The sequence below is a fragment of the Lissotriton vulgaris genome, chromosome 1_2 (assembly GCF_964263255.1).
Source record: "Lissotriton vulgaris chromosome 1_2, aLisVul1.2, whole genome shotgun sequence".
In the NCBI taxonomy this organism is placed as follows: Eukaryota; Metazoa; Chordata; class Amphibia; order Caudata; family Salamandridae; genus Lissotriton; species Lissotriton vulgaris.
Window position 1 is genome coordinate 225,030,953 of NC_141686.1, and position 27,890 is coordinate 225,058,842.

General features: G+C 46.2%; 1 protein-coding gene across 5 annotated transcripts in view; it reads left to right on the top strand.

Moving 5' to 3' along the window:
* LOC147735091 (glycine N-acyltransferase-like protein 3) overlaps positions 1 to 27,890 on the top strand; it is a 261,834-nt gene that overhangs the window by 115,302 nt on the left and 118,642 nt on the right. For all 5 annotated transcript variants that reach the window (XR_015307552.1, XM_086953139.1, XM_086953141.1 and 2 more), the window contains one exon: positions 7,535 to 7,619. Coding sequence is in view for 4 of the 5 variants with exons in the window: in XM_086953139.1 (XP_086809265.1) it covers positions 7,542 to 7,619 (78 nt within the window). In the remaining variant the exon portion in view is untranslated. The remainder of the gene's footprint in view (positions 1 to 7,534; positions 7,620 to 27,890) is intronic.

The window sequence follows — 27,890 nt, forward strand, 5'->3', positions numbered from 1 at the left end:
CCAGCGATTGTCACGCCCCCAGCACACACCCACAGCACAATGCAGACACGCCCACAAGGGACTACTTTGCTGGCACGGTTCTTTTACATTTTAAATGTAAATGGTGGGCGTCTCCATAGCCTATGTCCTTCTGCTGCAACTGCCCTTTCCAACGCTGTATTGGGTGTTGTGATTGGTGCTGTGGTTCCCAAGTTTACCTGGCCAAAAGGTGCAAGTTCTCTCTTTATAATAGTAGTATAGATTATATTTACATGTGGCACCTTTGCCTGGTTAGGTAGGCTGTGGTGTCCAAAATAGACGTGAAGAGAGTTAAAAAGGATAGGTCTACATGTTTCAACCTTCGTGTGATTGTAGAGGTTTTCATCAGGACCAGTGTAACCTAGGCTGGGTGGTCTACACACGCTAAGGTGTGTACACTAGTAGTGAAAGTGAAATCACAAAACAGTGATTTCTTAAAAGTTTTCTTTTTTTGGATAAAAAACTCGAAGCACGCTGATTCAGGGCTTCATGAGCTCCCCAGACCCTGCTTTACCGTGCAACCACCATTTGTGGCATCAGGAAGTCAGGCTGATTAGCCTAGCAGCGATTCGGTCGGGAGCTCCCACTGTGCATTCTCTGTATATTTCTCCGAGAACAAGTAAGCACAAATGACCGTGCAAAATGGTTCTAGATCTGTTACCACTATCCCTGAGGGGTCAGGGTTGTCATGTTCAGTGGATGCCTTTAACAATTCGCTCCCTGTTTGGGTCTGGGGTGCTGGTGGTGGCATTGTGAGCACTAGGCCAACATATCCTGCAGGGGTGCCTGGAATCAGTTTAGGCACCTCGATCATTGATTATGTTGTCCAACAAACACGCAGATCCTACAAATTATTGGGAACTACATGACAATATGGTACTTCCCTGCATTTTGGAAATGTCCGAGCATGCCGCTGACAAAATTAACAGAGCTCCATTTTCCGACATTTTGCTTCAAACATAGCCCCTTGTTCATTGGGAAGTGGAAGCAGATTTTCTATCAGATACCCTTGAAAGTAAACCACTTCTCTAATGGCAATCTGTGTGGCCCAAACAAAAAACCTGATTCACAAGATCTATTGTTAAGGATTGTATGTTCCTACATAAGATTCATTAAATTCTCCAATATTGGCACATAATGCAGGTCCTGCTGGGCCTGGGTCAAACAGAGAGGCATCACTCGGTACACCTGGAGGACATTATGTAGCTACTGTAAAAGAGATCTAAAAGAGTAGGTTTTGAATGTCACTACAAAAGTGTCCACACGGAAATCCATAAGGTGTCAGTGGGACTCTATACTGCACTGAATGATCTACTAGGTTTTAAAGTGTACCTTACACAACCTATAATGTTCAGCATAGGTACCTTTTTTCACTTTTGCCTTCTTTTTAGATTGAGCATCAGCGTGCATGCGCTGTCTGACAGACCTGCTGGATTCACTCATACTAAGTGTAATCCCTCCTGCTGCTTGTAATTGGTTCACTCTTGCATCCCTTGTATTCCATTGCTCCTTATTCATTACTGCTCCAAAACATCACTTCCGGTTTTACGGCAAGGAGCACCGGTAAATTTCCGTTTCCTTGCACACACAAGTGTTTTTGGGACTACTTGTTTAAAAAAGGGATTTCACTCAGGGCAGACAAGTCATGCAGCATCTTTCTTATTTCATTATGGTGTACTTTGCATACCAGACAGTGAATACCAACTCCCTGTCATTCCAAAGTCCATGTGTGCTGTCCCCGCAGACCAGTATCTGCGGGGTAGGCGAGCTATGCAGCAGCTTTCCTATTTCAGTAAGGCCTCAGTCCTCTGCTCATCCAGAGCCCAGCACAGCGCCCTCCCAACCGCATAATCTGCCTCCTGCAGAATGTAAACTAGGCCTGGGAGGTAAATTCTGTTCCGCTCGTGGAATTTTCAGAATTTGGTTGAGTTCGCGTTCTGTGGAGAACGTGAAAATGCCCAAAATTCTGCGTTCCGCGATTTCGGGAAATTTTCTGCTTGTTTGCGTTCTCAAAATGCGTGTTCGCAAGATATTTCCCCCCGAGCATGCAAACAGCAATTGTGAACAGGAAAAAAGCATCACAAACAAGCAATTCTGCGTGTTCGTGGAATTTCTGCGTGTTCGTAGAGATTTTTTACCGTTTTGCAGAGATTTGTGTAACATGATTACACAAATTTTGCCCACCCCTAATGTAAACAGTGTGTCCTGCTCCCTGTCCTCCAGCTGTTTGAAGGTGTCTTTTTGTGTACTACACACACTCCTATCCAGGCAGCCGAGCAGTGCCCCCAAAACACGGACTGGATATGCTTTCTCCAGTTAACAACTGCCGACCATGCTACTATCCCTGGGTATAGTTTGCGTAGCAGCACTACACGTACATTCACGTAGTATACTTTGAACTTCACGTAGTACATGTAGTACTGCGTAACGTAGCTGATGACACTGTGTACTCATCCACACCATAAATTATTGCAATATAATTACAAATGGCATCCTTTACAGTGCCAGTTATGATAAAAAATTGCATATAGAGCATATAGTATTTTCACAAAAATGAAACTGACAAATTAGCAAGCAGTGAGAGAGTTAATGATTTTGGGATCCTCCCTAACCTAGCAGGAGTACCAAACATATGCCTTGAAAACAAAAAGCACATCTTATTAAACGATAAGATGTGCAGAGATTTGCGTAACACGATTACACAAATTCCGCCCACCCCTAATGTAAACAGTGTGTCCTGCTCCCTATCCTCCAGCTGTTTGAAGGTGTCTTTTTGTGTACTATACACACTCCTATCCAGGCACCCGAGCAGTGCCCCCAAAACACGGACTGGATGTGCTTTCTCCAGTTAACAACTGCCGACCATGCTACTAACCCTGGGTATAGTTTGCGTAGCAGCACTACACGTACATTCACGTAGTATAATGTGAACTTCACAAAGTACATGTAGTACTGCGTAACGTAGCTGAAGACACTGTGTACTCGTCCACACTATACATTATTGCAATATAATTACAAATGGCATCCTTTACAGTGCCAGTTATGATAAAAAATAGCGTATAGAGCATATAGTATTTTCACAAAAATGAAACTGACAAATTAGCAAGCAGTGAGAGAGTTAATGATTTTGGGATCCTCCCTAACCTAGCAGGAGTACCAAACATATGCCATGAAAACAAAAAGCACATCTTATTGAACGATTTGGTGGTGGTTCCATCCTCTTAGGAACACCCCACGCACAATTATTGGCAAAAGAAAATTCCCAACCAAAGGCCCTGCAAAGCATTATGGGATGAGATTAGCAGTGGGCAGTGAATATTATATAGTATCCAATATCAAATAATTCTGCAAAGAGATGCATTTCAACTGGTGGATACTCGATGTTCCTCACGATTCAAATGCAAATGCTTGATGAAAGGGTTTCAATGGTTTTGTATTTGACTCGTGAGGGACATCTAGTAACGACTAGTGGAACTGCAACTTGATGTAAGAATAATTTCAATGCTTTGCATTTGACTCGTGAGGGACACCTAGTAACAGCTAGGTGAACTGCAGCTCTTTTTAGAATTATTTTGAGGGCAGGGCCTTCGGTTGAAATTTATTTTTTGCCAATAACTGTGCTTGGGGTGGTCCTAAGAGGATGGGACCACCACCGAAGTTCCACAAGATGTGCTTTTTGTTTATGCTCTTTGTGATAAAGGCATCTGCTTGGTCCTCACCCAAAGTTTAGGGTGGATCCCAAAATAATCACCTTGCTTCTTGCCTAATGTTTTCATTGAAAATGTTCACTTTTGTGAATTGGTTGTAGGCTTTTTAGCATGGACAATTGCTTTATTAAACCATCCAAGGATGTTGTTGATTTATCTGCTGCGCTATGTGATTAAGCACAGTTTTTGTGCTGAGTTACTTGCAAATTGAGAAGTGCGAAGTAGTACAAACAACGTATGCTCCTTTAGCTTAGGGTAGCATTATGCCCAGGGGTTACATGTTATCACACTCGGACTGTTTAACAGCACACATGTACTATATTTAAGGCAGTGGAACGCGGAGAGAGTCACTAAATGAACGAGAAGGGTGCTCTAATATTAAGAATCAACTCGCCATAAGGCGCTGAAAGACTAAAAATAGCTTCTAGTGTCATCAGGTATGGATATCTTTATTGTACAGAGCTTGAATATTATTTTAAATGGACTTTTGTATGTTTTCGCAATGAATGGCAGGTACTGCGAATCCAGATGCAGGGTCTAAAAATACCACATAATCAAGCGGGTGTCTTTTCCGGATTCAGCCCTCTCTTGGAATCGAGGAGAGTGAATGTAGTCCTTTAAAAACGTTTCTGTCATGAAAAGATCTACACTCTCACTTTCAACCACTACTATTTCTGTGTGGGAGGGAGTGCATAATAAGTTTAGTAGAGATTACTAACTGCAAACTGATATGTATCGTAGAGATGGAGCAGTGTCTCTACTCTCTTAATAACTGGAGGTGTTTTCAGATTATTGCAGCAGTCAGGGAAAAAATGTGTATTTTTGTTTTTATTATTGTCATTAACTCCCATTTCCAAGTGTAATATTTGTACAAAACAGACATATTGCTCCCATTGGCCTCCATACATGATCCCCAAATTTATAACAGCAAAAATACAAATATTTATTTAAATGTGAGGAATTTAAAGTGCTTCATAAACCCTGAGAATGTAATTGGAGTACTTTAATGTGAAGAAAAACATTAAGACTTGGGAGCATATTATCAACAACTAGTGATACTTATCGCTAAATAAGTTTAGCGAAATTTTTTTTATCGCCGCACATCACCGGATTTTATTGCAGAGATAACGTGCTATTAGCAACGTTTATCTCCAAAGCGATAAAATATCTGGCGATAGCGGCAAAATGCGTGAATATCGCTGCAAATCCAGCCATATTCAGGCATTATCGCTAATAGGGGCTTAGCCTCAATATCCACTTAACATTGGATATACGGGCTAAGAACTGGACTGAGCAGGTGTTAGTTTTCAGCGTTATTTACACATTTTTTTGTCGCTACGCCTGCGTTGATGATAGGCGACAGCGATGTTAGCTACTGCTTTCAGTTGCTAACAGGTTGGGTACGCCCACTTTGCATTTCATTCGCGATAAATATCGCTGACATGTAAAGCGGGCCCCAAACCGCTCGCTATCACCTAAAAGCTGTCACTAACTGATGTTAGCGACAGCTTGCTAATAGGGCAATGAAATTATTGCCGCTTTGCGGCCGAAAAGTGCAGCAAAAGCGGCGATGATTTCATTTTACCTGCCTTGGTAATATGCCCCTAAATCTTTCTTAGAAATATTTGTTTTCACTTTAAATTTCTCCCATTTAAAAATAAAAGAGGCCTATAGTTTCCAAATGCAACACTTTCAAATGGGAGAAAACTAAAAGGAAGACTTAACTTAATCATTAATGTAACTTTTCATTTAAATTGTCTCCCATTTCATAGCATTTTGGGCACATTATCTTGTTCTCATGTTTCAATGTTGAGTTGACACAGATTTTTATGTATGAGTTAAATTCCTCAGTCAGTTCTTCACCTCTGGGCCCTGGGCCATAAATATGACTTTAGCACTGCTCTTTATTAGGCCCTGCTACCTTCTGCCTGGTCAAATAATGCAACATGAATACAGCCTTCCCTTAACTCCAAAGGGAATGTGACCCTAAGCTTATTTAAATATGAACTCAAGACTAGGATCTATTCTGAAAGTGTCTACAAGCTATTGGTAAGTCACAATCAACACGTTGGAGAAAGTGGACCTAAGGGATGCCACAGTGATTCATAGGGTTGCTTTGTTTGTTTCTGAAGTGCTCCATATTAGAGACTCTTTGGATGACACAGATAATTAAATGAATTTATATGCACTGTGACTTTAATATGTGACTTAGACCCTGACCTATACAACATGAACCAAATAATGTTTCTTTTGATTTGAAGCTGAGGCCAGGATATTTGGCACAGCTGTAAATTGGTGGTGCTCGATTTGTGGTGTCATGGTGGAGAAAGAGTGGAATGTGAATTGTTTGGAATGTTATCCATACATAATTGTTGAGGAGGCTCTGAATTGTAGGTCATTACTTCTTGAGGCAAATTATCTTGTTTCAGTTTCTGAAATTGAGTTGTTGAAAGGGATGAAAGTGTAATGTAAGGTAGTTCTTGAACACACACCCTTTGGACTGCGTTGGTACAGAGATGATGTTGGAGGGGTGCCAGGAAACCGAGTGAGATATATAAACAGAGGGGAAGGTCAATAGAGAGATGCAGGAGTTTTGTAAGGGTTAGCGATTACAGTTTTGGAACATGAGAAGGTTGTGCAGGAGGACTACTCTTTGTTTAGCCAATGGCATCCACTTGTTGCTAATGGTTAGTGCTTACTACCTTTTGGAGTTGAGGTTGAAAATAGCACTGATGTTGGTTAAACAACTGTAGAAGTGAAATAGAAGGTTGCAGGAAACTGGAAATTTAGCTGAGGTGGGCCAGGAAAACCTTTCTGGTTTTAATGGTTGGTTGGTAAACAGGACAATGTTGTATGGGGGCTCAACACAGGGGGGTTGAACACAGCTCACGGAGCTCCGGAAATGGTCAAGGAGCAACCGGATGGATTAGGTAAAGGTAATAGGGGTGTGTTTTGGTGGCGTCAGTGGGTGCAGGAGTTGTATCACAGGTTTGGAGCATGAATGGAGAAGTTTTGAGGGAGGGGGCAACACATATTAGAAGTGTGGGTGGGATTACTAGTTTTGCTATGCACTAGCGCGGTTGTTTGTAGTCTTGTAGGGGGTTGGTATTAGGATTAAGCTGCCAGACCATTTCTATTAAAGCAGCCTTTTACCTTTATGATCAGTGTGAAACACCTTTCTTGGTGGTTTGTCTCACCCAATCCGTCTCCTTTCCTTGAGATGCTTGGTATACCCCATTTTCGGAACACCTAAGGTTTATCACACATATGAGATTACTATTTTCCTATAACAGTGAGCTTTTTTTGTATTGCACTTTTGCCTGAGTTGTGTGATTTGCCTTGATGGTTGCCAGGGTGGGGATTGGTAAATGCTTGGGTATTTTTTATCATAGCTTTTACCCACAGACTATTTTTATCCATGACTTATTTAACTATTCTTAGGTCTCTTGTTGCATTGCTAGTACTCAATCATTGACAGAATAGGAGACATTACTGTTCATGCAGTGCATGACTATACAATCCTATGTATGATGCAGGGAGCTGAATGTTTATTTTAACAATGTTTAAGTGAGGACCTGATTGAAAAATGGTAATCACATAATCAGTACAAATATCAAAAAGTATAATACATAATAGCAAAGAAATAATTTTAGTGAATTCTATCAAAAGATTCTTAAGACAAAATACAGAAAAAAAAGTAGAAGAAAAAAAATATGAACGCGAGCCATATCAAAGTACCAAGGTGAATCTGCTTTGTAAGAGGGTAATATTTAACATTCTTAATTATTCTCTTTGCATGTTGTTTCTAGAACCCCCATGCTACTCCTAAAATGCGAAAAAAATCTCCTTCTTCTGGAGAAGGAGTTGAAGACTCATATCCCGCTTTCTCTAAAGGTAAATAGCAAGTGCAATAAAATATGTTAACCATTTGTTCTACACCAATCTATGCCAATTTCTCAAATTTCTTATTCATGGAAAATTATTCAAATGAATTAAAAAATATGAATTAACAGTGCAAGTAAATTTCCCATTAAATGGCTACAGATTCCTTTGAATTCAAAGGTCTGCTTCTGTTTTTTAACTGTTGTGTGCCCACCTCCTCCTTTTAATAGCCCTCTTTCTTACTTATTGTGCATTTGCTTGATATATTTCCTTTTCTGTTCATTTAATCAAATCGGTACTTTAGTAGTTTCTTATTACATTGATTTAGATACCACATTATTTGAAAAAGTTGTCTTTGTACGAAAGCAAATGTTTTAAATAAAATGTGTACTGCTAATCTGCAGAATTCAGTTGGAAAAGGTCCTATCTGAATGGTCAACCCAAATGTTTTGCTTTCCCCCTTCTCTTTTTCTGACTTTATTGTTGTTGGCTTTGCGACTCTGAGCACTTTACCACTGACAACCAGTCATAAAGTACATATGGCTCTCTTCTCTCAACATGATAACATTGGCTTACACCCAATTGGCATATTTAATTTACTTACAAATTGCTAGTAAAGGGCACTACATGTCTCTAGGATATGTGAATTAAATGGTGCTACTAGGCCTGCAAGACTGATTGTGCCACCCACAAAAGTTGCCCCTTAATCATGTCTCTGGCATGCCACTGCAGAGACTGTGTATGCAGTGTTAAACTGCCATGTCGACCTGGCAATTGTAGTCTCTTGCAAGGCCTAAACATTCTTTTTAAATACAGGGCAGGGTGCAATGTATTTAAAAAGTGTGACATATACTTTTTTTCAAGATAAATCTTTTTATTAATAGCAGTGATGCATCGTCTATATCTTACAATCAATGGAACAGATTATGGTTTAGAACACATTATACATACAGAAATTAATTACATCTTTCAATACGTGGTGGTCCTGTGTTACATTATTTATGGCGCATTATGAGCGGAAAAAGAGGGAGCAGTTGGCGGTACACAGATATTGCCACAATGGTCATTCCACCTGCCTCCAATGTAGGTGCCGCATTTGTGCCCCACATTCTGGCCAAGTTTCTTTTAGCTATCATCAGGCCCAGAGTCACCCATATTTTATCCTGCCTATTTAGGTCTGTGGCTTCCCAGAAGTTTAATAGGCATTGTTAGGCATCAATTTCCATTCGCACCCTTATGACCTACCTGAAGCAATGGTGGACTCCTGCCCAGTATCCCTGAACGTCTACACATTCCCATAATATATGCATGAATGTACCCTCCTAGCCACAATGTCTCCGACACCCCGAGTCATCCGTTTTCCCCATCCTATATAATGTTGGTCCTGTGACGTATATTCTATGGAGGATCTTTAATTGGACCACTCGCAGTCAATCGGAAATCATGACCTCTCGAGAGGAGGTCAACGCTTCCTGCCACTCGTCCTCCTCCAGCTCTGAATCCTCCCTCTCCCAGTGTCCACGAACCGTTCCCAAGGGGTCTGGGGCATTATTAATCAGTTTTTTTATATGTTAGGTATAGCGCTTTCATTTGCACATAGCCATTCAGAAGTCTGTTCTCAACGGGGGTGAGGCAAATACCCTCTGCTTGGTATCTGTGATGTCAATGCGTGTCTCACTTGCAGGTAGCGAAAATGTTCTGTGTCAGCCATCTCATATTCCTGTTGTAGGGTAGCAAATGGTATTACCCCTCCCCCTTTCCATAGGTCACCTACCCTTGAAATCCTTATCATGTCCCTTCTATCGAATCCCTTCATTTTCCTCAGGGTGCCCAGCTGCTCCGAATCCCACTGAGGAGTGGCCAGCGTCATTTTCTGCACCCAACCCATACTTCTATTAGCGGCATTCCACTCCTATACTGAATGCCTGGTTGGCCCTGTCAGATAAAATGTTGTGGGTTTTCAGTAAGTTACCCCCTGGTAAAAGCCATTTGTCCATCATGTAGCCCAGGTCATCCTAATAAAAATATCTACAGTGATGGATAGCGGCCAGATGGGTAGCCAATAGTATTTTTTAATGTCAGGGAGTCCGATTCCCCTATCATAAAAGCTCTGCACCAGAGTCGGGAATGATATGCGGGGTTGTCCATCCCAGAGCAATTCACTCTGGATACTTTCACCTCTTAAAGTACTTTGCTGGAATCGGGTTTAGGAAGTTCTGAAGGGAATATAGGAAACACTGTAATGACAGAATTTTAAATAATGCAGCTCTTCCAAATATTGAAAGATGTTTCCAGTTTCCCACGGCTTGTTTCAGTCACTGTAGCGGGGGAATACATTTTGCCCAATAACTAGCTTTAGGGTCCATTGTTATGTAGATACCAAGGTACTGAAATCCGTCTATCGCCACCTGCACAGGGCAAACCCAGGGCATAGAAGGAGAACCAGCACTAATGACATATGTCAGTAATTTACTCCAGTTGATTGTATATCCGGAATATTTGCCGAAATTTGTACATATATTGACAACTGATGCTTTGCGGATGCCAAATACAGCAAGATGTCATCTGCGTAAAGGAACATGCGGTCCTCATCATTAGTAAAGGTACTGCCGAGCAGGTCTATATCTTTTGTCATTAAAGTAGGGAGTGGTAGGTCTAAGAGCAGGGCCTTAGAGACCCCTTCTTGAAAGGAGTTACTTGATTGGTAGGTGGCACGATAGTGATCGTGAATTCATGTGCAATCTCTTGCGGGTCAACTAAAGTAATTTCTGACTCTGTTGTTAGTTTGGTTACCAACCGATTTGCTAGTTCGTTTTTATCTAGCCAGGCCAAAAATTTCCCAACTTTGTCCCCCAACTCATACTGTCTACCTGCCTTGTCCCTGCTCTGTGTTTTGGCCATGTCAGTAGCAATGGTTTTATATTCCTCTCTTTTGAGATGCAGTGAGTGGATCCTATCCTGTTGCAATGGTCCTGATGCTTCCTCTTCAATGAGAAGAATTTTGTCTTCAAGCCTAACCAATTCTTTGTCCTTGTCCTTACCACTCCGATAATCAGGGAAATTGCCTGCCCTCTTACCACTGTTTGAAGGCCTCCCAAAATGTTTGAGCTGACTTCACTGACTTTTCATTCTCCAGGAAGTAATGCTTGATGGCTGCCAACAGTGTCCATTTAACAACTGGATTACGAAGGTATCAAGGGTTGATTGGTGCTATTCTGTTGCCTACATCTCACCCAGGGACACACTGGCCCATATTGGTGAGTGGTCTGATATGCCTTGGGCAAGGTGTCTAATTTCCTGTATATTCCCTATTTGGGCACCTGGGGTGAGAAAGTAATCTTTACGGGATAAGGTGTTATGTGCCCCTGAGTGAAAGATGTGTTGTATACGCCCAGGGTGGTACACCATCCATGCGTCAGCCAGTCCTATTGTGTGGAGCTAGCCATTTTGTGGTTTTGGAAGTTTCCAGGCTATTTTTGACCAACTCATTGCGTATAGAATATGCGTGTCTGAAAGTGGTGGTAGGGGTGACAGGAATTACTTCTTTAAGAATCGGGTCAGTAAGAATGATCGGCCATTGTCTTTTAATGATGTTTTTAATCAGGTTGGCCTGTTTGCTATACCCTGTGATTAATCTGATTGTTTTTTTGTCCTCTGTGTCTTTGTATTCATCCCTGTCATATCCTTGCCTAATTTTCCTATTGGGGTCTAGAAGGTTGTTACGGTCATGGGTATTAGGTTTTCTCATAGCTGCCTCCAATGTGTTAGGTGCAAAGCCTCTATCTGATGTTGTTGTCTGGATTCTACAGTGGTGCATGCTCTATGGATTCTTGAAAATTCACCATAGGGAATACTAGCGATATTGTGACTAAGGCGGAAGCTGTCTGCGTGTAGAATGTTTTTCTCAGACGTGGGCTTTCTATACAAGCAGGTTTCAATTTTGTCATCCTTTATCTGCACTTGAATATCTAAAAAGTTAATGAATACGTCATCAATGTGACGCCAATATTTAATGACATGTTCAGACCAAGCTTTAGCTTGTTGTACCATGAGGACATGCTCCTCCCACCAGCCAACACGGAGCCCCGCGTAGCTGGGGGTACATCCCCCCATAGCCACACCCCTCAATTGTTTGAACACAGTGTTCTCAAATATGAAAATATTTTTCTGCAGGCACCATTCAATGATCTTGGTAAGCATTTCATTATGGCGGTACATCTCTATGGGTCTCTTGTTCAAATAGTATTTAACTGCTCTTATCCCATCTAAGTGGTAAATGCTAGTATAAAGAGTGGATATATCCATTGTAAGCAATATATGGCCGGGATGCCTGTCACCCCCTCCAACCACGATCCCCAAGGATGGGAAGACAGACGCAGTTCTGAACTTTTGGAAGGCGGGAGGGAGTTACCCTCCCGGCCGTATTTATTAAAATATGAAACAAAATTAAAACATTAAAATAACAGTTACATATCATGTACAATTTTTCATTTATAACATTCCGATGCAGACACGTTTATTGGCTAACCTTAACAAATCTCTAATACAAAGGTTCTCCTAGCCGAGTCTAAACATCCTGCAAATGCATACTTTCTAAATAAAAATTGTACATCCTAACATTACGGGCCAACGGCAAGGTCTTAACCGGTGTCAGATCCCTACTACCAGAACTCCCCCCTCATGGTGTGAGGGGCGGGCGCACAGAGGACTGTCCCTCTGTGCCAACTTCCAATTTCCCTTGTCTTAGCGGGGGCCCTTTATTTAACTCGACGCCATGTTAATGGTCGTCCGAGGACTCGTGTGAGGTGTCTAGAAGGTAGCGTGGACCCCCCTCCCACCCCACACTGTTCATCACATCCGCCGTCGCGGATATCCTGGCCCCGGGAAATTCCTAGGAGGGGCATCGAGCCGCCTCCTCCCCTGGGAGGGGCCTATGACCGCCTTCCCTTCGGCGACCCCATACTTAGTGGGTGCCGCCTCCCCGTGTGAGGGGCCAATGGCCGCCTCCCCCCGGGCGCTCCCATCCATAATGGGTGGCGCCCCTCCTCTAGGGACCTTGAAATTACTGCTCACCGATCATGACCTTACCGCCCGACCAAAAATAAATACGACGTTTTAAGAACCTATTGAAGAAAGCGAATAACTTAACATTCTAACATTTATTCAACACATCTTTCAATTAGACTGTGATACTCCGCTCCACTGGGGGGGAAAATGTTATGAAGCAAATCATTTTATTGCAGTAAAACATTAACATCTTTAATAACCACTACAACCAGGAAAAAAGGATAATATCAAAGCAAATCAATTTTTATTGTACTACTAACGTTGCCATAAGGGGCTGGTGGGTGGGTCAAAATTGCTCCTTGTTCCGTCGAGGGCTCACGTGCAACGAGAGGGTGCAGCTTCCAAGCACAGGAACAAGAGGATGCTTCTTTGGGTTGTTGCTCCTTTTATTCCTCTTCGGGAGGGCGTGTACCCTCCTCTGGTACGCCTACGGGGCGTGGCCAACGGTGTAGGTGTCTAGGACAACCCTTTCTTGGGCGGGAAAAGGCGCGCCCCGGCTACGCCGCTTCTGGCATACCAGCCGAGACACGACCCCACCCAAAATGGTTTCCCGGGGGGATCCGGGCCCCCTACCATACGTTCGGGGGGACCGAGTGGTCGCCCCTTTCCATATGGCCGGGATGCCTGTCACCCCCTCCCAACACGATCCCCAAGGATGGGAAGACGGACGCAGTTCTGAACTTTTGGAAGGCGGGAGGGAGTTACCCTCCCCGCCGTATTCATTAAAATATGAAACAAAATTAAAACATTAAAATAACAGTTTCATATCATGTACAATTTTTATTTATAACATTCCGATGCAGACACGTTTATTGGCTAACCTTAACAAATCTCTAATACAAAGGTTCTCCTAGCCGAGTCTAAACATCCTGCAAAGGCATACTTTCTAAATAAAAATTGTACATCCTAACATTACGGGCCAACGGCAAGGTCTTAACCGGTGTCAGATCCCTACTACCAGAACTCCCCCCTCACGGTGTGAGGGGCGGGCGCACAGAGGACTGTCCCTCTGTGCCAACTTCCAATTTCCCTTGTCTTAGCGGGGGCCCTTTATTTAACTCGACGCCATGTTAATGGTCGTCCGAGGACTCGTGTGAGGTGTCTAGAAGGTAGCGTAGACCCCCTCCCACCCCACACTGTTCATCACATCCGCCGTCGCGGATATCCTGGCCCCGGGAAATTCCTAGGAGGGGCATCGAGCCGCCTCCTCCCCTGGGAGGGGCCTATGACCGCCTTCCCTTCGGCGACCCCTTACTTAGTGGGTGCCGCCTCCCCGTGTGAGGGGCCAATGGCCGCCTCCCCCCGGGCGCTCCCATCCATAATGGGTGGCGCCCCTCCTCTAGGGACCTTGAAATTACTGCTCACCGATCATGACCTTACCGCCACAGGCCGGATAGTTGACCGGCTATCCGGCCCCCCCACAAACTCCTACTAAAGGTCATGCTTTCACAAACCCCTTAACCATGCTATGAAGTCTCCTATGAGTAGGACATTCCCCTCCCGGGACAAATGGACCCCATCTTCGAGATACATGTGATCCCCCCGAATACATCCATGCAGAATACTGTGCAATTGTGCCGAACGAAACAACCTACCAAGCTTGTTATTGACTTTCTTTACTGAATGATTCAAAGCTGATACAGAGAGGGCCCCCCGCCACACCTTTCTGGGAATCATGTGTGACCATGCTATCGTGCACCCCGGGATCCTTCTCACCAACCAGCTAACAGTGGATAGAACCTGCTCGAGGAGTACTCGCCGACCGAGCGTCACCAAATCATTGCCTCCCAGGTGTACTATGATTATAGACGGCGGTGACCCTGTCCGCCCTAACAGTCCCTCGACAAAACATTGAAACTGGTCAATACAGAGCCCGCCCCTTCCGTGGAAGGTCACCCTGCACCCGTATTCCCCAGCTGCGTGAATCATGTCACCTGCTTTGAATACATCCCCGGCACGCCTCACGTATGAGTGGCCCACGACCCACACCACTCTCTCCTCAGCCGTTGGTCTTTGACCGCTGATCCCCAGGTGTCGGGTCGACTGCACAGTCCGCCCCGCATAGCATGCTCGCAAAACTGTAAACCAAACAAAAGACAAGAAGCGTGAGTGCATGACATCGGCTTCACAACATGTGCAACCGCACATACCTTTTATAACAGTTCGAGGACCATCGTCCCAATTGTTTCACCATTTCCACACTCTGACCCCTGGCTGTAGCTTCTGTAGCAGCCCCTATCCTAAAGGAATGGGTCCCAAAATCGCCCGGGTCCAAGCCCGCTGCCGCGATTGCCATTGTTAACACCCGCTGAAACTGAAACCTTGTCAGTGGGGTGGCGTCGGTGTGTCTCAGCAAGCTTCCCCCCCATGCTACCGCCCTTTGCGCTAAATATTCCTCGACGCATTGCACTGGGCACATGGGGGACCCTCGCATGCGCTGAACAACAATACTGTCCCCCATCGCACCCTGATCGGTTTTAGACCTGGCTATTGTGATTACCATTGAATCACCCTTGATCAGGATGTGTTCACAAGACAGACCTCCCCCCATATCCTTCTTATTTTTTGCTACCAGCTCACTCACCCGCATAGCCCCATGGAATGCTAATGCGAAAGCGGCCCGGAATAGCACTGCCTCGGACTGGGAGGAACATGTCGTGGGGAGTACCGACATCAACAGGGACAACCTTTTTAACCCAATCGGGCGCCTTTCGTCTACTCTATGACCCTCGAGGCGTTGCCACCCACGCAGTGCCTTCTTTACCAAAAAGGACGATGTGGGGTTCTTGATGCGATGCGCCTGCGCCATGAATGCAATGGCGGCCCGGTGTCTATTGGCCGTTGCTGCTGATCGGCCTGCCTTGTGGAGTGCTACTAAAAACTTTAGGACATACTCCTCCTGTCCCCAATTATCCCCCCCTGCTGGACCCAAAAATGCACAATAGGAACAAAACGCTCCTTCGTACGCCTTCCTTGTCCTGGGGGCTAGGATGCTCCCACGAGGTCCTGTAATCCGGGGCACCGAGCAACCAGAGAGCTTCGGGGAATGGTGCCGCCACTAGGTCCGCGGAGGGTAGATAACCCCTGAAGGCCTGCATGTGGGAACGAGAGAGTGCATCAGCCGCCTGGTTCAGCACACCCGGCACGTGCCTCGCCCTAAACTGAACGTTCAGTCTCATGCAAAGTAGTACAAATTCTTTCAGTAATCTTAATATCCACCTGCAGCGTGCTGCCTGGTTATTTTTGCATTCAACTATGGTCATGTTGTCGGACCAAAACACCACTGAGCGGTCACGGAACTCGTCCGGCCATGCCTTCAGCGCCACCAAAATAGGGAACAACTCAAGAAACCCAATGTTACCTGTGAGCCCACTGGTGTGCCACCATGTCGGCCATGTTTGCGCCGACCATCGAGTACCAAAGATGGCGCCAAATCCAACGCTCCCTGCCGAATCTGTCCACAAACCCAGCTCGTCCGAGGATGCTGGTGGCTTGCTCCACACCACTCGACCGTTGAAATCCGCCAGAAATGCCAACCATATGCACATATCCTGGCGAACCTCTGCAGACAGTCTCATGCGGTGGTGTCCTTCTTTGAGACCGACCATGGCTTGTGCAATAGAGCGGGAAAAGGGGCGGGCCATTGGCATTACTCTAAGGGCAAAGTTAAGCTGGCCCACTGCTTGTTGCAACTGATGGAGAGTTACTTTTTCTTTGCTAATGCACAATTCTAGAGAGGCCCTGAATTTCATTACTTTGTCCCTGGGCAAACGGAAGCATCCCTCCACTGAATCGAGCGCAATTCCAAGAAAATCGAGTGAAGTAGATGGCCCCACCGTCTTCCCTGGTGCCAATGGCACGCCGAACCGCTTCATGAGATTGAAAAATTCCAATAAAGCCCGTGCACATTCCGTGTCACCGGCTGGCCCCAAGAACAAAAAATCATCTAGGTAATGCATAACCTGTGTATAGCCCGTAGCTCTGGTAAACGCCCATTGCAGGAAACAACTGAATTTCTCAAAATAAGCACAAGAGATGGAGCAACCCATTGGCATACATCTATCCATGTAGTAGCGTCCTTGAAACATAAAACCTAACAGACGCTGATCCTGGGGGTGTACCGGGAGCAACCGGAAAGCTGATTCGATATCCGATTTAGCCATCAGCGCTCCGGGCCCCAGGCGATTCAACATGGCGACGGCCTCATCAAAGGATGCATACCGCACCGAAAAAACTCCTGGATCAATCGCATCGTTCACCGAAAGACCCCTAGGAGCCGACAAGTTGTGAATTAACCTAAACTCACCCGGGTCCTTCTTGGGAACTACTCCCAGCGGTGAACAAACAAAATTAGCGACTGGCGGGTGCCTATATGGGCCGGCAACCCGGCCACGGGCAACCTCCTTTGCAATCTTAGTTTCCACCACCGCCGTATTCTGCTGAACCGACAGTTGGTTTTTACACAGTGATTCCCCCCGAAAATCCCCCACCGGGATGTGGAAACCATACGAGAAGCTGTCCCGCAACACCCCGGCGGAGACATGATCAGGGTATTCATTTAGCCAGGGGATCATTGCCAGGATATCTACGGGGGTAGGTAGTGATGCCCCGTGGTCGATGTTAGACCTCTTTGGCCCCTCCCCTCCCCCTGTATCACCATTTTTGGCTCTGCACGAAGTCTCGGGGTGTGAAGAGTGTCCGCACCCCGCACACATGTCCCTTGTGGCCTCGTGCACTTGCCTCTGTTAAAGTTCCAACAAACCCCTTTTCGACCCTCGTTCCCACCACTCCTCGGTTGATGGTCAACAACGGGGCCTGTCCGAAAGGGCGCCGCCGATTGATGGCGGGAGGGCGCCAACCCATTCCCGCCAAGCGAAGACGACTTCGTCGCGCCCAGCAGGAGCTGCTTCTGCCAAGATATGGAGTCGAGACAATCCCACATCAGAGATGAATCGTGCTCTTTGACCTTACGAAACTTACTATCATAACCCATCCATACATTGCCCTCATACATGTCATAGAATTCCATTATACGTGTCTGATAGCAGGCTAATTCAGACAAAACCTCGGGCCTACGTTCCCCCATGATCGCAGTAACCATCGCAAATGCCCTTGCCCAATTTGAGATTGTCTCATCAACCCTGAAACCCGCCATTTTTGCACGCCACACACTCGGGTGCCATAAATCCTTCTGAGATTTAACATACTCCACCTCGTGATGATCAGTCAGGAGAGAAAACATATTCACATACTTATCAGCCCAAATCAATTCCTTCGTGGCCAGCGGAATATGTTGGACCACCTTTTCCCTTCTTGAGGGTAACACCCCCTCCCCTGCCATTGGCAATGGCTGCTTACCCGAATCCAAAGCTGGTCCCGCTGTTTTTCCAACGCCAGCCGCCGGTCGTTCTGGAGGAACCTGTGAGGGGACAAGAGGGAGATTCGCCTTTGCGGCATCTCGCGATTGCCGCAACTGCTTCATTAGTAACCTAGCCTCCTCGGCCGTGTCTCCTGGTGCCGTCGTACCCTCGGTACTTTTGCCGAGCCATGCGGCTAACTGGGCGGCCAACTCCGGAGGCATGTCCTCCTCGTTAGTGGGCGTAACTACAACAGGGATCGGTTGGCCCGTGTCCGGTATCCGAACCGGGGCCTCCACCGGACTAACCGGGCTTGTCGGGGGTGACTCGGGAACCGGGGCCTCCCCCCCTGCCGCCCTATTCATAGCCCTTTTACCTCTCCCAGCGGGGACTACTCTCGGCAATGCTGGTCCGATGACTTTCTTCGGTCTGCCCGTATTATTCATTGCCGCCATCTGTTTTTTCATGCTCGCCATATCCTTCATCAACATGCGAAGCATCTGTTCAGTCCCTGCCTTCTTTCCGGCCCTCTTGCCAGGCATCGTTGTCGGATATTCGGTCCTTGCTGCTCAACGAGGTCCTGGATCCAAAGGTTCGGAGTCTCTGAAAGAGAAGCACAAAAATTACAAGTTCTCAAAATTGCTCCTTGTTCCGTCGAGGGCTCACGTGCAACGAGAGGGTGCAGCTTCCAAGCACAGGAACAAGAGGATGCTTCTTTGGGTTGTTGCTCCTTTTATTCCTCTTCGGGAGGGCGTGTACCCTCCTCTGGTACGCCTACGGGGCGTGGCCAACGGTGTAGGTGTCTAGGACAACCCATTCTTGGGCGGGAAAAGGCGCGCCCCGGCTACGCCGCTTCGGGCATACCAGCCGAGACATGCCCCCCGCCCAAAATGGTTTCCCGGGGGGATCCGGGCCCCCTACCATACGTTCGGGGGGACCGAGTGGTCGCCCCTTTCCATGTATTCACTAGACCAGTCACAGTTACTGAGTTGGTGCAAAAAATCAGTAATATGGCAAATTAATGACGAACTCTTGAAGAAAAAAGTCAATATATTTAGATGTGTTTTCGAAAGTACTGTTTATGGAGACCACAATAGGTCTACCGGTAACTGGTGTTTCGTTCTTGTGTACTTTGCGTACAAAATAGATGTTAGGTATCATGAGGAAATCTTTGTTTAAAAAATTGAATTCGTCCTTCGAGATGAGGCCGTCTCTCTTCCATTGGTGAAGATCATCTTTATATTTTTTCTGAATAGTTCTCACTGATGCCATATTAGTTTTGGAGTAACATTCAGTATCATGAAGGTGCCGATACGCCTCTTTGATGTTAGCTTTTTTGTCCCATAAAACTACAAAACGTTGCCCCCTTTGTCTGATTGATTTATCACAATAGTGTTGTCGTTCTTCAATTTCTTCATAAGTATTGCTTCATTTTGTTTTTCGGTGGGTTGTGCTGGGATTGAATTTTATGTTCTAATTTCGTAAGCTCTTCAGTCACCCGATCATGATAGATGTCGATGGCATCTCACTGCATATTAGGAATAAATGTCGATGTCGGTTTGAACGGACTAGTCCCTGATTTGGCTATGTCTATTCCTACATAGTTAGCTGCCTCTTGTGTCTTAATGCGCACTTGTTGATGTAGTGCACATTCTTCTTGTGTCTGTTGTTGTGCTGCCAAACTGTTTTTGATGGTGAAATATTTTTTTAGTTTGATTTTACGAATAAATGTAAAAACATCAATGCGTGTGCTACTATATCCAAATTTACTTTCCGGGCAAAAGGATAGTCCCAAAGCTAGGAGTTATTTTGCGGCTTCATTTAGGACCAGACCACTTAGGTTGATTATAGTATCTTCATTCATTTTGCGCGTTTTGACTCCTCGGGCGTAAGGTTTGCTTGCGCTGCATTCTGATGTATTCTAGTTCTTACGCCAGGGTAAGTTGACCTAGATCCCCTCGTTTTGCACCGGGGTTACTGTCATCAGAATCCTCTTCACTTGGTACTAGGCTGGCATCCGAAACTGGTTGGAATCACTAGTGGCCAAGTCTGTGTTTTTAGGGGACATAGCGCTCTTTTGTACATCATTGCCCTTCTGTTTTCGTAAATTGTCATATTTTCATGCAAACGTAAAGATTTGCCCCAGCTCATGATCTTGTTTGTCGCGGGCAAACTTGTACGCTTTTCTCGCCTTGATGGTTTCTTCTTGTTTGCGCAATCTATCGTTTTGTCAATAAAGTCTTTGTCTTTCAAATGTTCTGGTTTGCAAAGTTCATTCTGTATTCGTGCAATTTCTTCCCTATTCTTGTCTCAGTCTATCCTTGCATATTTGACCAAGAGGGATACCAAGCGCATTGATGCTTCCAAGTTGCTTTCTGTCCATTCTTTCAATAGAAGTGGGTTAGGGCTGTCGAAGCTTGGTGTTAGCATTTTTCTTAGGCCCCTTGGTATGCGACCCGCTTCGTGATACATCTCCAGTGATTTTATTTCCCACCATTTAGTGAGCTCTCCTCGACAGTTCTTCTTACTGCCTTCATCAAGTTTTTGCCATTGTTATTACTGCTATCTTCTATATGTTTGTCTTTGCTGCCCCCTTATGGAACTTTTGGTAAATTTAGAAACAATGGCTCTGCAATAATGTTTCAAATATAATGCACAAAGAGCTGGTCTCCGTATAAATCCAAGCTTGTACTAGCTTTCGCAACACCTCCCCACCTGCATGGATATCGTATATAGACTTACCGCATATGGATGGCACCTATGTGAGTCCTCGGACTTGCATCAATACCTCCAAACGTGTGTGCTATCGTCTTAGGAAAATGTTATACACAAACGGCGCCAAAGATTTTAGCAAAAGAAAAAATGATTTTCGTTTGCCAATATCTTTGGTGCCATTTATCAATCTTCACACATTTTTCAAAAATAATGGCCCACTCACTTCAGCTGCTGTTTTTGAGGTTTCAGTGGTTCATCAAGCAGAAGCCAAGAAAAAGGGGTGTCCCAAAAATGCTTTTTTCTCCATGTTACTTTCAATAGGAAAATGTTGACACAGCTACGGCCCAAACTGCAGACGGAACTACACCAAATTTGGCAGTAAGGTAGCTCTTGGTCCTTACTGCACTCTTTTTGTTAAATGGTGTAAATCCGTTCAGTAGTTCCTGATAAATTTAAAGATTTCTCAGATATACAAATACAGCCGTGGAGGATTCGCAAAACCTCCCGATCTCGAGCTTGCGATCTGAATCGGGGTAAACATTTCAAACCAGGAAATGTTGGCAACCATCTTGTGACTCGGTTGAACTGAGTCACAAACAAATTAAGGAAAGGGGACATGGTAGAAAGTAGAAACACCCTGACCCCCTAGGCCTTCACAAGGGGTCCCACAAAGACCTCAGGGGCCCAAAAATGCATTAAAAAAGAAAAATGTCATCGGTATTTGCTTTGGCTCTGCAAATCTGGCCCAAAAAAAAGAGTGCAGGCGCCCACACTTTGTTTTCTTTAAGCCCCTGGGTGGGCCAGGTCCCCGTGGCAATCATTAAAATAGATACGGGGCATTGAAGACCACAACTTTCCCCCGGCTTTCTTTTAGAAGTAGCCCTGGAAACTGCCCTCCTATGAAGCCCCAGGGACCTCAACCTCTCTGGGGCTAATTCAAATGATGCGTGGGGGATCCAGCTCCCGCACGTAGCCTCAGGGACCACCACCTCCCACCACCTCCCATGGCTAATTTAATGTAATGTGGGGGCCAGGCAGCTCCCCTGCAGCCCTGAGGAACGCATCCTCCTTGAGGCTTTAATATTGGTGGAGGGGGGCTGTGCAGCACCCCTCGAGGAGCAGTAAATGGCTCTGCGGAGCGCCACCCCCCCAGGGCTAGCTCCAGCAATGTGCCGAGTCACCCACCCCTGGGACATTGCAGTTTGCTATGGGATGGCAGAAGTATGCTGCTACCATCGCATAGCAAACAAGTGTTCCACTTTGAGTAAGTGAAAGCATTTCTCTAATTTTATGGAGTGGAGTACTTTGCTATTTACCCCAAGGAAGCTGAATATCAGCAGCTCCCTTGGGGTAAAAAGCCATGTCAGCTCCCACTGGAGGGAGGGGCCGACCAGGACCATGAGGGTCTTTAGGCTCTCCCCATGTTCTCCAACCACCTCAACATGACCAGGAGGGGGCTGCTCCGCCACCCCCTTTTTTTTTTTTAAATGGTCAGGCCCGGGGGAGGAGGTCCTTGGGGCCGCAAAAGGATCAAGGAAGGTGGGTAACACACTTCCCCTTTCCAAACTAAAATCAAGCCTCTCAGTGCACTGCAGGTGAGGAGATGCGGTCCCATTGTGTCCTGAGGACTCCAGAACTAAGGTGGACTTCCTCCCCCAAGCAGGAGTGGCCAGGAGGCACGTTGGCAGAGTGGTGGATAAAGGGGGTATGGCATCCGACCATCTCTCAGCAATCCAGCTGTGTGGGGCTTACTGGAGGGCTAGTTGGCCACCGAGACCCTCAAGAGGCAAGGGGACGTCATCCTCAAACCAAGAGCACACCAGGAGGTGTGATTGCAGAGTGGTGGAGAATGGGAGCGTGACCTGCGACTAACTCTCTGCAATTCCACTTTGTGGGGCTTACTGGAGGTAACAGTTAGGCTAGTTTGCCCCTTAGGACTCCTAGCAGCAAAGGGGACTTCATCCCTCAACCAAGAGCGGCAGGAGGTGACTTTGCACAGTGGTGCACAAAGAGGGCATGGCCTGCTATCAGAACTCAGCAATCCTACTGTGTAGGACTCATGACATTATCAGTGACATTACTGAAGACATCCCTGATGGCATCGTAAATGACATCACTGATGTTATCTCAAATCACATAACTGATGACTGATGATATCATCTACAGCATCTCTGAAGCACCCACTCAAATCCTAAAGAATATTTTACACACTCACTGTCACTCCCACACAACCAATCACAAACCCATTAACACAGCCATACTAGTACTTACACACCCATTCACTGATTCATTGCTCTATACACACTCCCACTCGCTCACCCAAACTGCCACTCACTCATAGACCCACTCAATCACTAGTACAACAATTACCAAATCCACTCATACAGTCATATAGGTGCCTACAGTCATTCATACAGCCACTTGCTCATCAAAACAGTTATACACCCACCCACTTACTTACGCATAAAGATAGTAACACATCCTCACTCAGCTATACAGTCACTGGCAGAAGCATGCACTCATCTATATAGTCACTCTCACATTCACTCACTCACACATACAGTCACTCATATACCCTGTCGCTCATGTATACTCAATTACTCATCCATACTGATACATGCAGTCAAATACCAACACAGCCATAGAGACGCTCGCTCACCCATACAACTTCTCAAACACATAACAGTACCCCATACAGCCATTGACTTACCAACTCACTGATCCATACAGGAAGTCACACACCTCCTCACTGAAAAACACAGACACCCAGACAACCATGGACATAGTCAGACAACCAATCAATCACCGATATTGCCATTCATGTACCCACTAACACACTCATACACCCACTTAGACATCCACTGACAGACAGATAAACACATTCAAAAAGCCAGTCACTTACCCCTGTGACACCTAATCACTCACTTATACAGTTAGTCATGCACCCACGGAGTCCTCCATACATTCACTCACACACACACACACACACTGATTCACCAATACATATTGGTATTTATATTTAACGCTCATAAACTTTTAAAAAGCACTCACAGGCACTGGATGATATCATCACTGAAGTCATCAGTGCTGTTATTTGAGATGTCATCAGTGAAGTCATGATTGATGTCACTGACCATGTCATGAGTCACGTAATATGCGAGGTCATCTCCATTACCTCTCAGCTGGGGGTGCCTGGATTGCCTACTGTGGCATTGTAGCCCCCTCTGCTTTTGTCTGTGCTGGATTCACGGGGTATGCTAGAGGGCTGTCACACACAGATGCCTGTGAGCCTTTGTGTGTTTAAAGCTGGGACGTGGGCCGCTGGCCGGATGATGTCTTCCTGTCCTGTTCTCCTGCTGGGACCTGATTGATTTCTAACTACATAGCATGATTGTGGTTCCTGTAACCTAGAGTATCACCAGTTGGGGTAGCTGGTTACGCTCCTGTTCCCCTTTGACCCCCCACCGTCCCATTGCAACCTGGTTCAATTATTGGATCAGTCTCTTCTCCTTCAGTCTGCCCCAGGGCAGCCCTTCTTTTTTCAGTACTGCATCACAATCATCGTGATGGGGCGTACAAAGGGCAGGCAACTTGACGTGCCTGCCACAGAAGTACCACTCCAGGATGATGCTTACGAGGCTTCTCAAACATCCTCAATAAGCGGTGTTCTGCTGACAGCCTTGTCACCACCTTCTGATAAGATGGACCAAATCCTTCTTGAAATCAGGAAATCGCGTCAATCTATCGAGCAGCAACTTGGCACACTTACTACTGGCCTTACCCTCCTGCTTGCTGACCATAATAAACTCTCTGACATGGTCAAAGATCATGCACAGACATTGATAGACCTCGTACCACAGGAACACACTGACCAGTTGTCACAAATGCAAAAGCAATTGACTACTCTGCAAAACAGAGTCAAAGATGCTGAGGTGTGGGCCAGACACAATAATGTCCACATTGTTGGACTGCTGGAACGTTCAGAGGGCCTAAATGCGACCCATTTTGGCGAACAATGGCTGACGGAACATGTAGCCCTGGAAGGCCTTCCTTCCTTCTTCTGTGTGGAGCATGCACATTGAATCCCTATGGGCAGGCCAACCGCTGGAAAACCGGCCAGACCACTTATAGCCCGTATCCTTAACTATGGGGACCGTGATCATTTATTACAAAAAGCCCATCATAATGCTGCCATACAATATGAAAATACCCGGACTTCTCTTTACCCCGACTATACGGTGCAGGTGCAGCATCAAAGATCTTCCTACCAACCACTCTAAAAGAAACTTCTGACCCTCAGCCTACAGCATGCCCTATTGTTTCGGGAACATCTGAAAATTATTCAAAATCAGAAATCCCATTTATTTGATGATCTTGAAGCAGCAAATGCTTGGCTTGAGTCTACCATACATTCCCAGGCTCCCAACTACGACGTGTTCAGACACAATCAAACAGGCCTGGGTCCCGTCGCAGTATGGTCGCAGTAGGGCACAGTGAACTCTGTCCACTAAAAATCCAACACAGGAGCAGGCCCTGTCAGAACAAGAATCGGCGCGGGTAGTAGCTGCCTCCATGCATGACCCCATGCGAGTCACGTCCCCAGAACAATCTGATGATAACAGAATGCCATCGGACTTCGATAGCAATGATATCCTGTTCCCCACAATAACCCTGCAGATTGCCTTTGCAAGACGGTCACTTATTTGGTTTTCGGAATGGGGTACCCTTTGTGTAAATGGAACAACGGATAGATACAGGAGGGCTTTATGTACTCTTATTAGGCAAACTAGATGGTATCCCAATAGACATTTGCATTGTGTACGCTCCCAATTATGAGCAAAACACTTTTCTTACTAACCAAAACATGACATTAATGGATTGAGTGGGATACCTCTGGGTCATTGGCTGAGACTTTAACTCTATTTTGGATGTTCGCTTAAATCGTTCTCACCCCCCGGTTAGAGGTGCTGTAACAACCAAAAAGCGGACTTTCTACATACTTGGGTAACGGGTTGGACAATACAAGATGTAAGTTCACGTTCAACTTTCTGGGAAGGTGGCAGAGTTGAACGAACAGTTGATGACATCACAGAGATGGGGTGCGATGATGGAGTCGGCTTTGTTGAAGATGTGGTGGGGGCAGGGGTCGGTTGGCGAGCCAGAGTGGATTGAGTTCATTAGGCAGATGGTGTCTTCAGTGGTGATTGGGTTCCAGGCGCTGAGGTTGTTAGTTGGCGGTGTAGGAACTGAGGGGGGTGGGGAGGGTTGTATGTTGGGAGTTGGTGTTGTTGTCGTGTTTGTTTTCAAAGTGGTAGTTGAGGTCTCCTAAAAGAATGTAGTTCTCGGAGGCGAGGGCATGTGGGCTGACGTAGTCAGTGATGTCATCGCTGAATTGAGTGCGGGTTCCTGGAGGTCATGTAGATGAGGGTGCCTCTAAGTGTGGTCCTAGGGTCGGTGTGGATCTGAAAGTGGAGATGGTCGGCGGTTGCAAGATTATCGTCGGAGCTGGTCGAGATTTTGATGGTGTTCCTATGGATGATGGCGATGCCTCCTCCTGTTTGATTGGTGCGATCTTTTTGGATGATCTTGTACGCGTCCGGTATGGCTATTGCGATGTCGGGTGCTGATGATGTGTTCATCCATGTTTCTGTAAGGAAGGCGATGTCCGGTGATGCAGTGTCGAGTAGGTCCCAGAGTTCAGTTGCGTGTCTGTGGACCGAGTGGGTGTTCAGCAGGATGCACTTCAGGTGGTTGGAGTCGGAGCTGTGTATGGAGGAAGTGGATTTGGTGTGGGTCCTGAGGCAGTTGAACTTGCAGGAGAGGCAAGCGAATGGGCCGTGGGTACGTACTGGGGTGGCTTCGCAGCATTGTGGTGTGCGTCCGGGGTTGAGGGCTAGGAGAGTTGCGGCATCATATGTGAGTCTAGAGGGTTGGGTACGGCGGGGGCTAGGAGGTCTGGCACTGGGCACGGTCCAGGCGAGAACGGGCGTAGATGGGCTTACCTTTGGCGCACCTTCGGCGCGCAAGGGGCGCGATCGCTGCGCGTGATCGCTGCACGCTAAGGTGTCTGACATATATGGATGATGGAGAAGGGGGAGGGGCAAGGTGGGGTCAGCTGGGAGGAGGGGACGGGGTGGGAAGAGGGACTGGGAGGCAGAACAACAAAATGGTGGCAGCAAATAATCAAACACGAAAACAACACAAGCAGGGCTATGCAGTAAACAATGAAAGCTTTACAGTCGGCGCTACGATCAAATGCAGTTACTAATCAAATTAAGCAAAGTGGGCAGCTAGGAGCAGTGAAGCGCTACGATGATAATCAGGCTACAATTACAAATTTAAATGCACGAGCAGAGAAGCGCTACGATGATGACAAGGCTACAATTACTGATAGGCTAAAATTCAAATCAGGAGCAGGGAAGCGCTACGAGGTCTGTGGAGCACCCGCAGTGAAGCGCTACGATACCAGTGCAGGGAGCGACCGCTTCTGAGCCAGTCAGGACGGTCACAGCGCGGGGTCAGGCGGGTCCTGCCAATACTATCCGTGGGAGGTGGGGTCAGCTGGGAGGCGGGGGCGGGGTGGGAAGAGGGGCTGGGAGGCAGAACAACAAAATGGTGGCAGCAAATAATCGAACACGATAACAACACAAGCATGGCTATGCAGGAGTAAACAATGAAAGCTTTACAGTCAGCGCTACGATCAAATGCAGTTACTAATCAAATTAAGCAATGTGGGCAGCTATGAGCAGTGAAGCGCTATGATGATAATCAGGCTACAATTACAAATTTAAATGCACGAGCAGAGAAGCGCTACGATGGCGTATACTGCATCCCAATAGTCGGAAATACTCATTCTTCTCCCCTTCACACCAATTACACACCAGGATTGATAGAATGCTTTGTTCCATGTCCTTGCTATCCCAGATTATGAAGTCTACATACCTCGGGAATACATTGTCTGACCTTAACCCACTTGAAATTCTCCTTGAATGGAGGAGGGTTCCCACTCTGGTCCCAACTTGGTGGCTATGGTCACAAATCCTTGAGGACCAGGCTTTACGAAACACATTAGGTACAGCCATTACTAATTACTTTGCAGGGAGCTCAGCAGTAAATATATAAGAGCCTACCTTCAGTGAAAGAC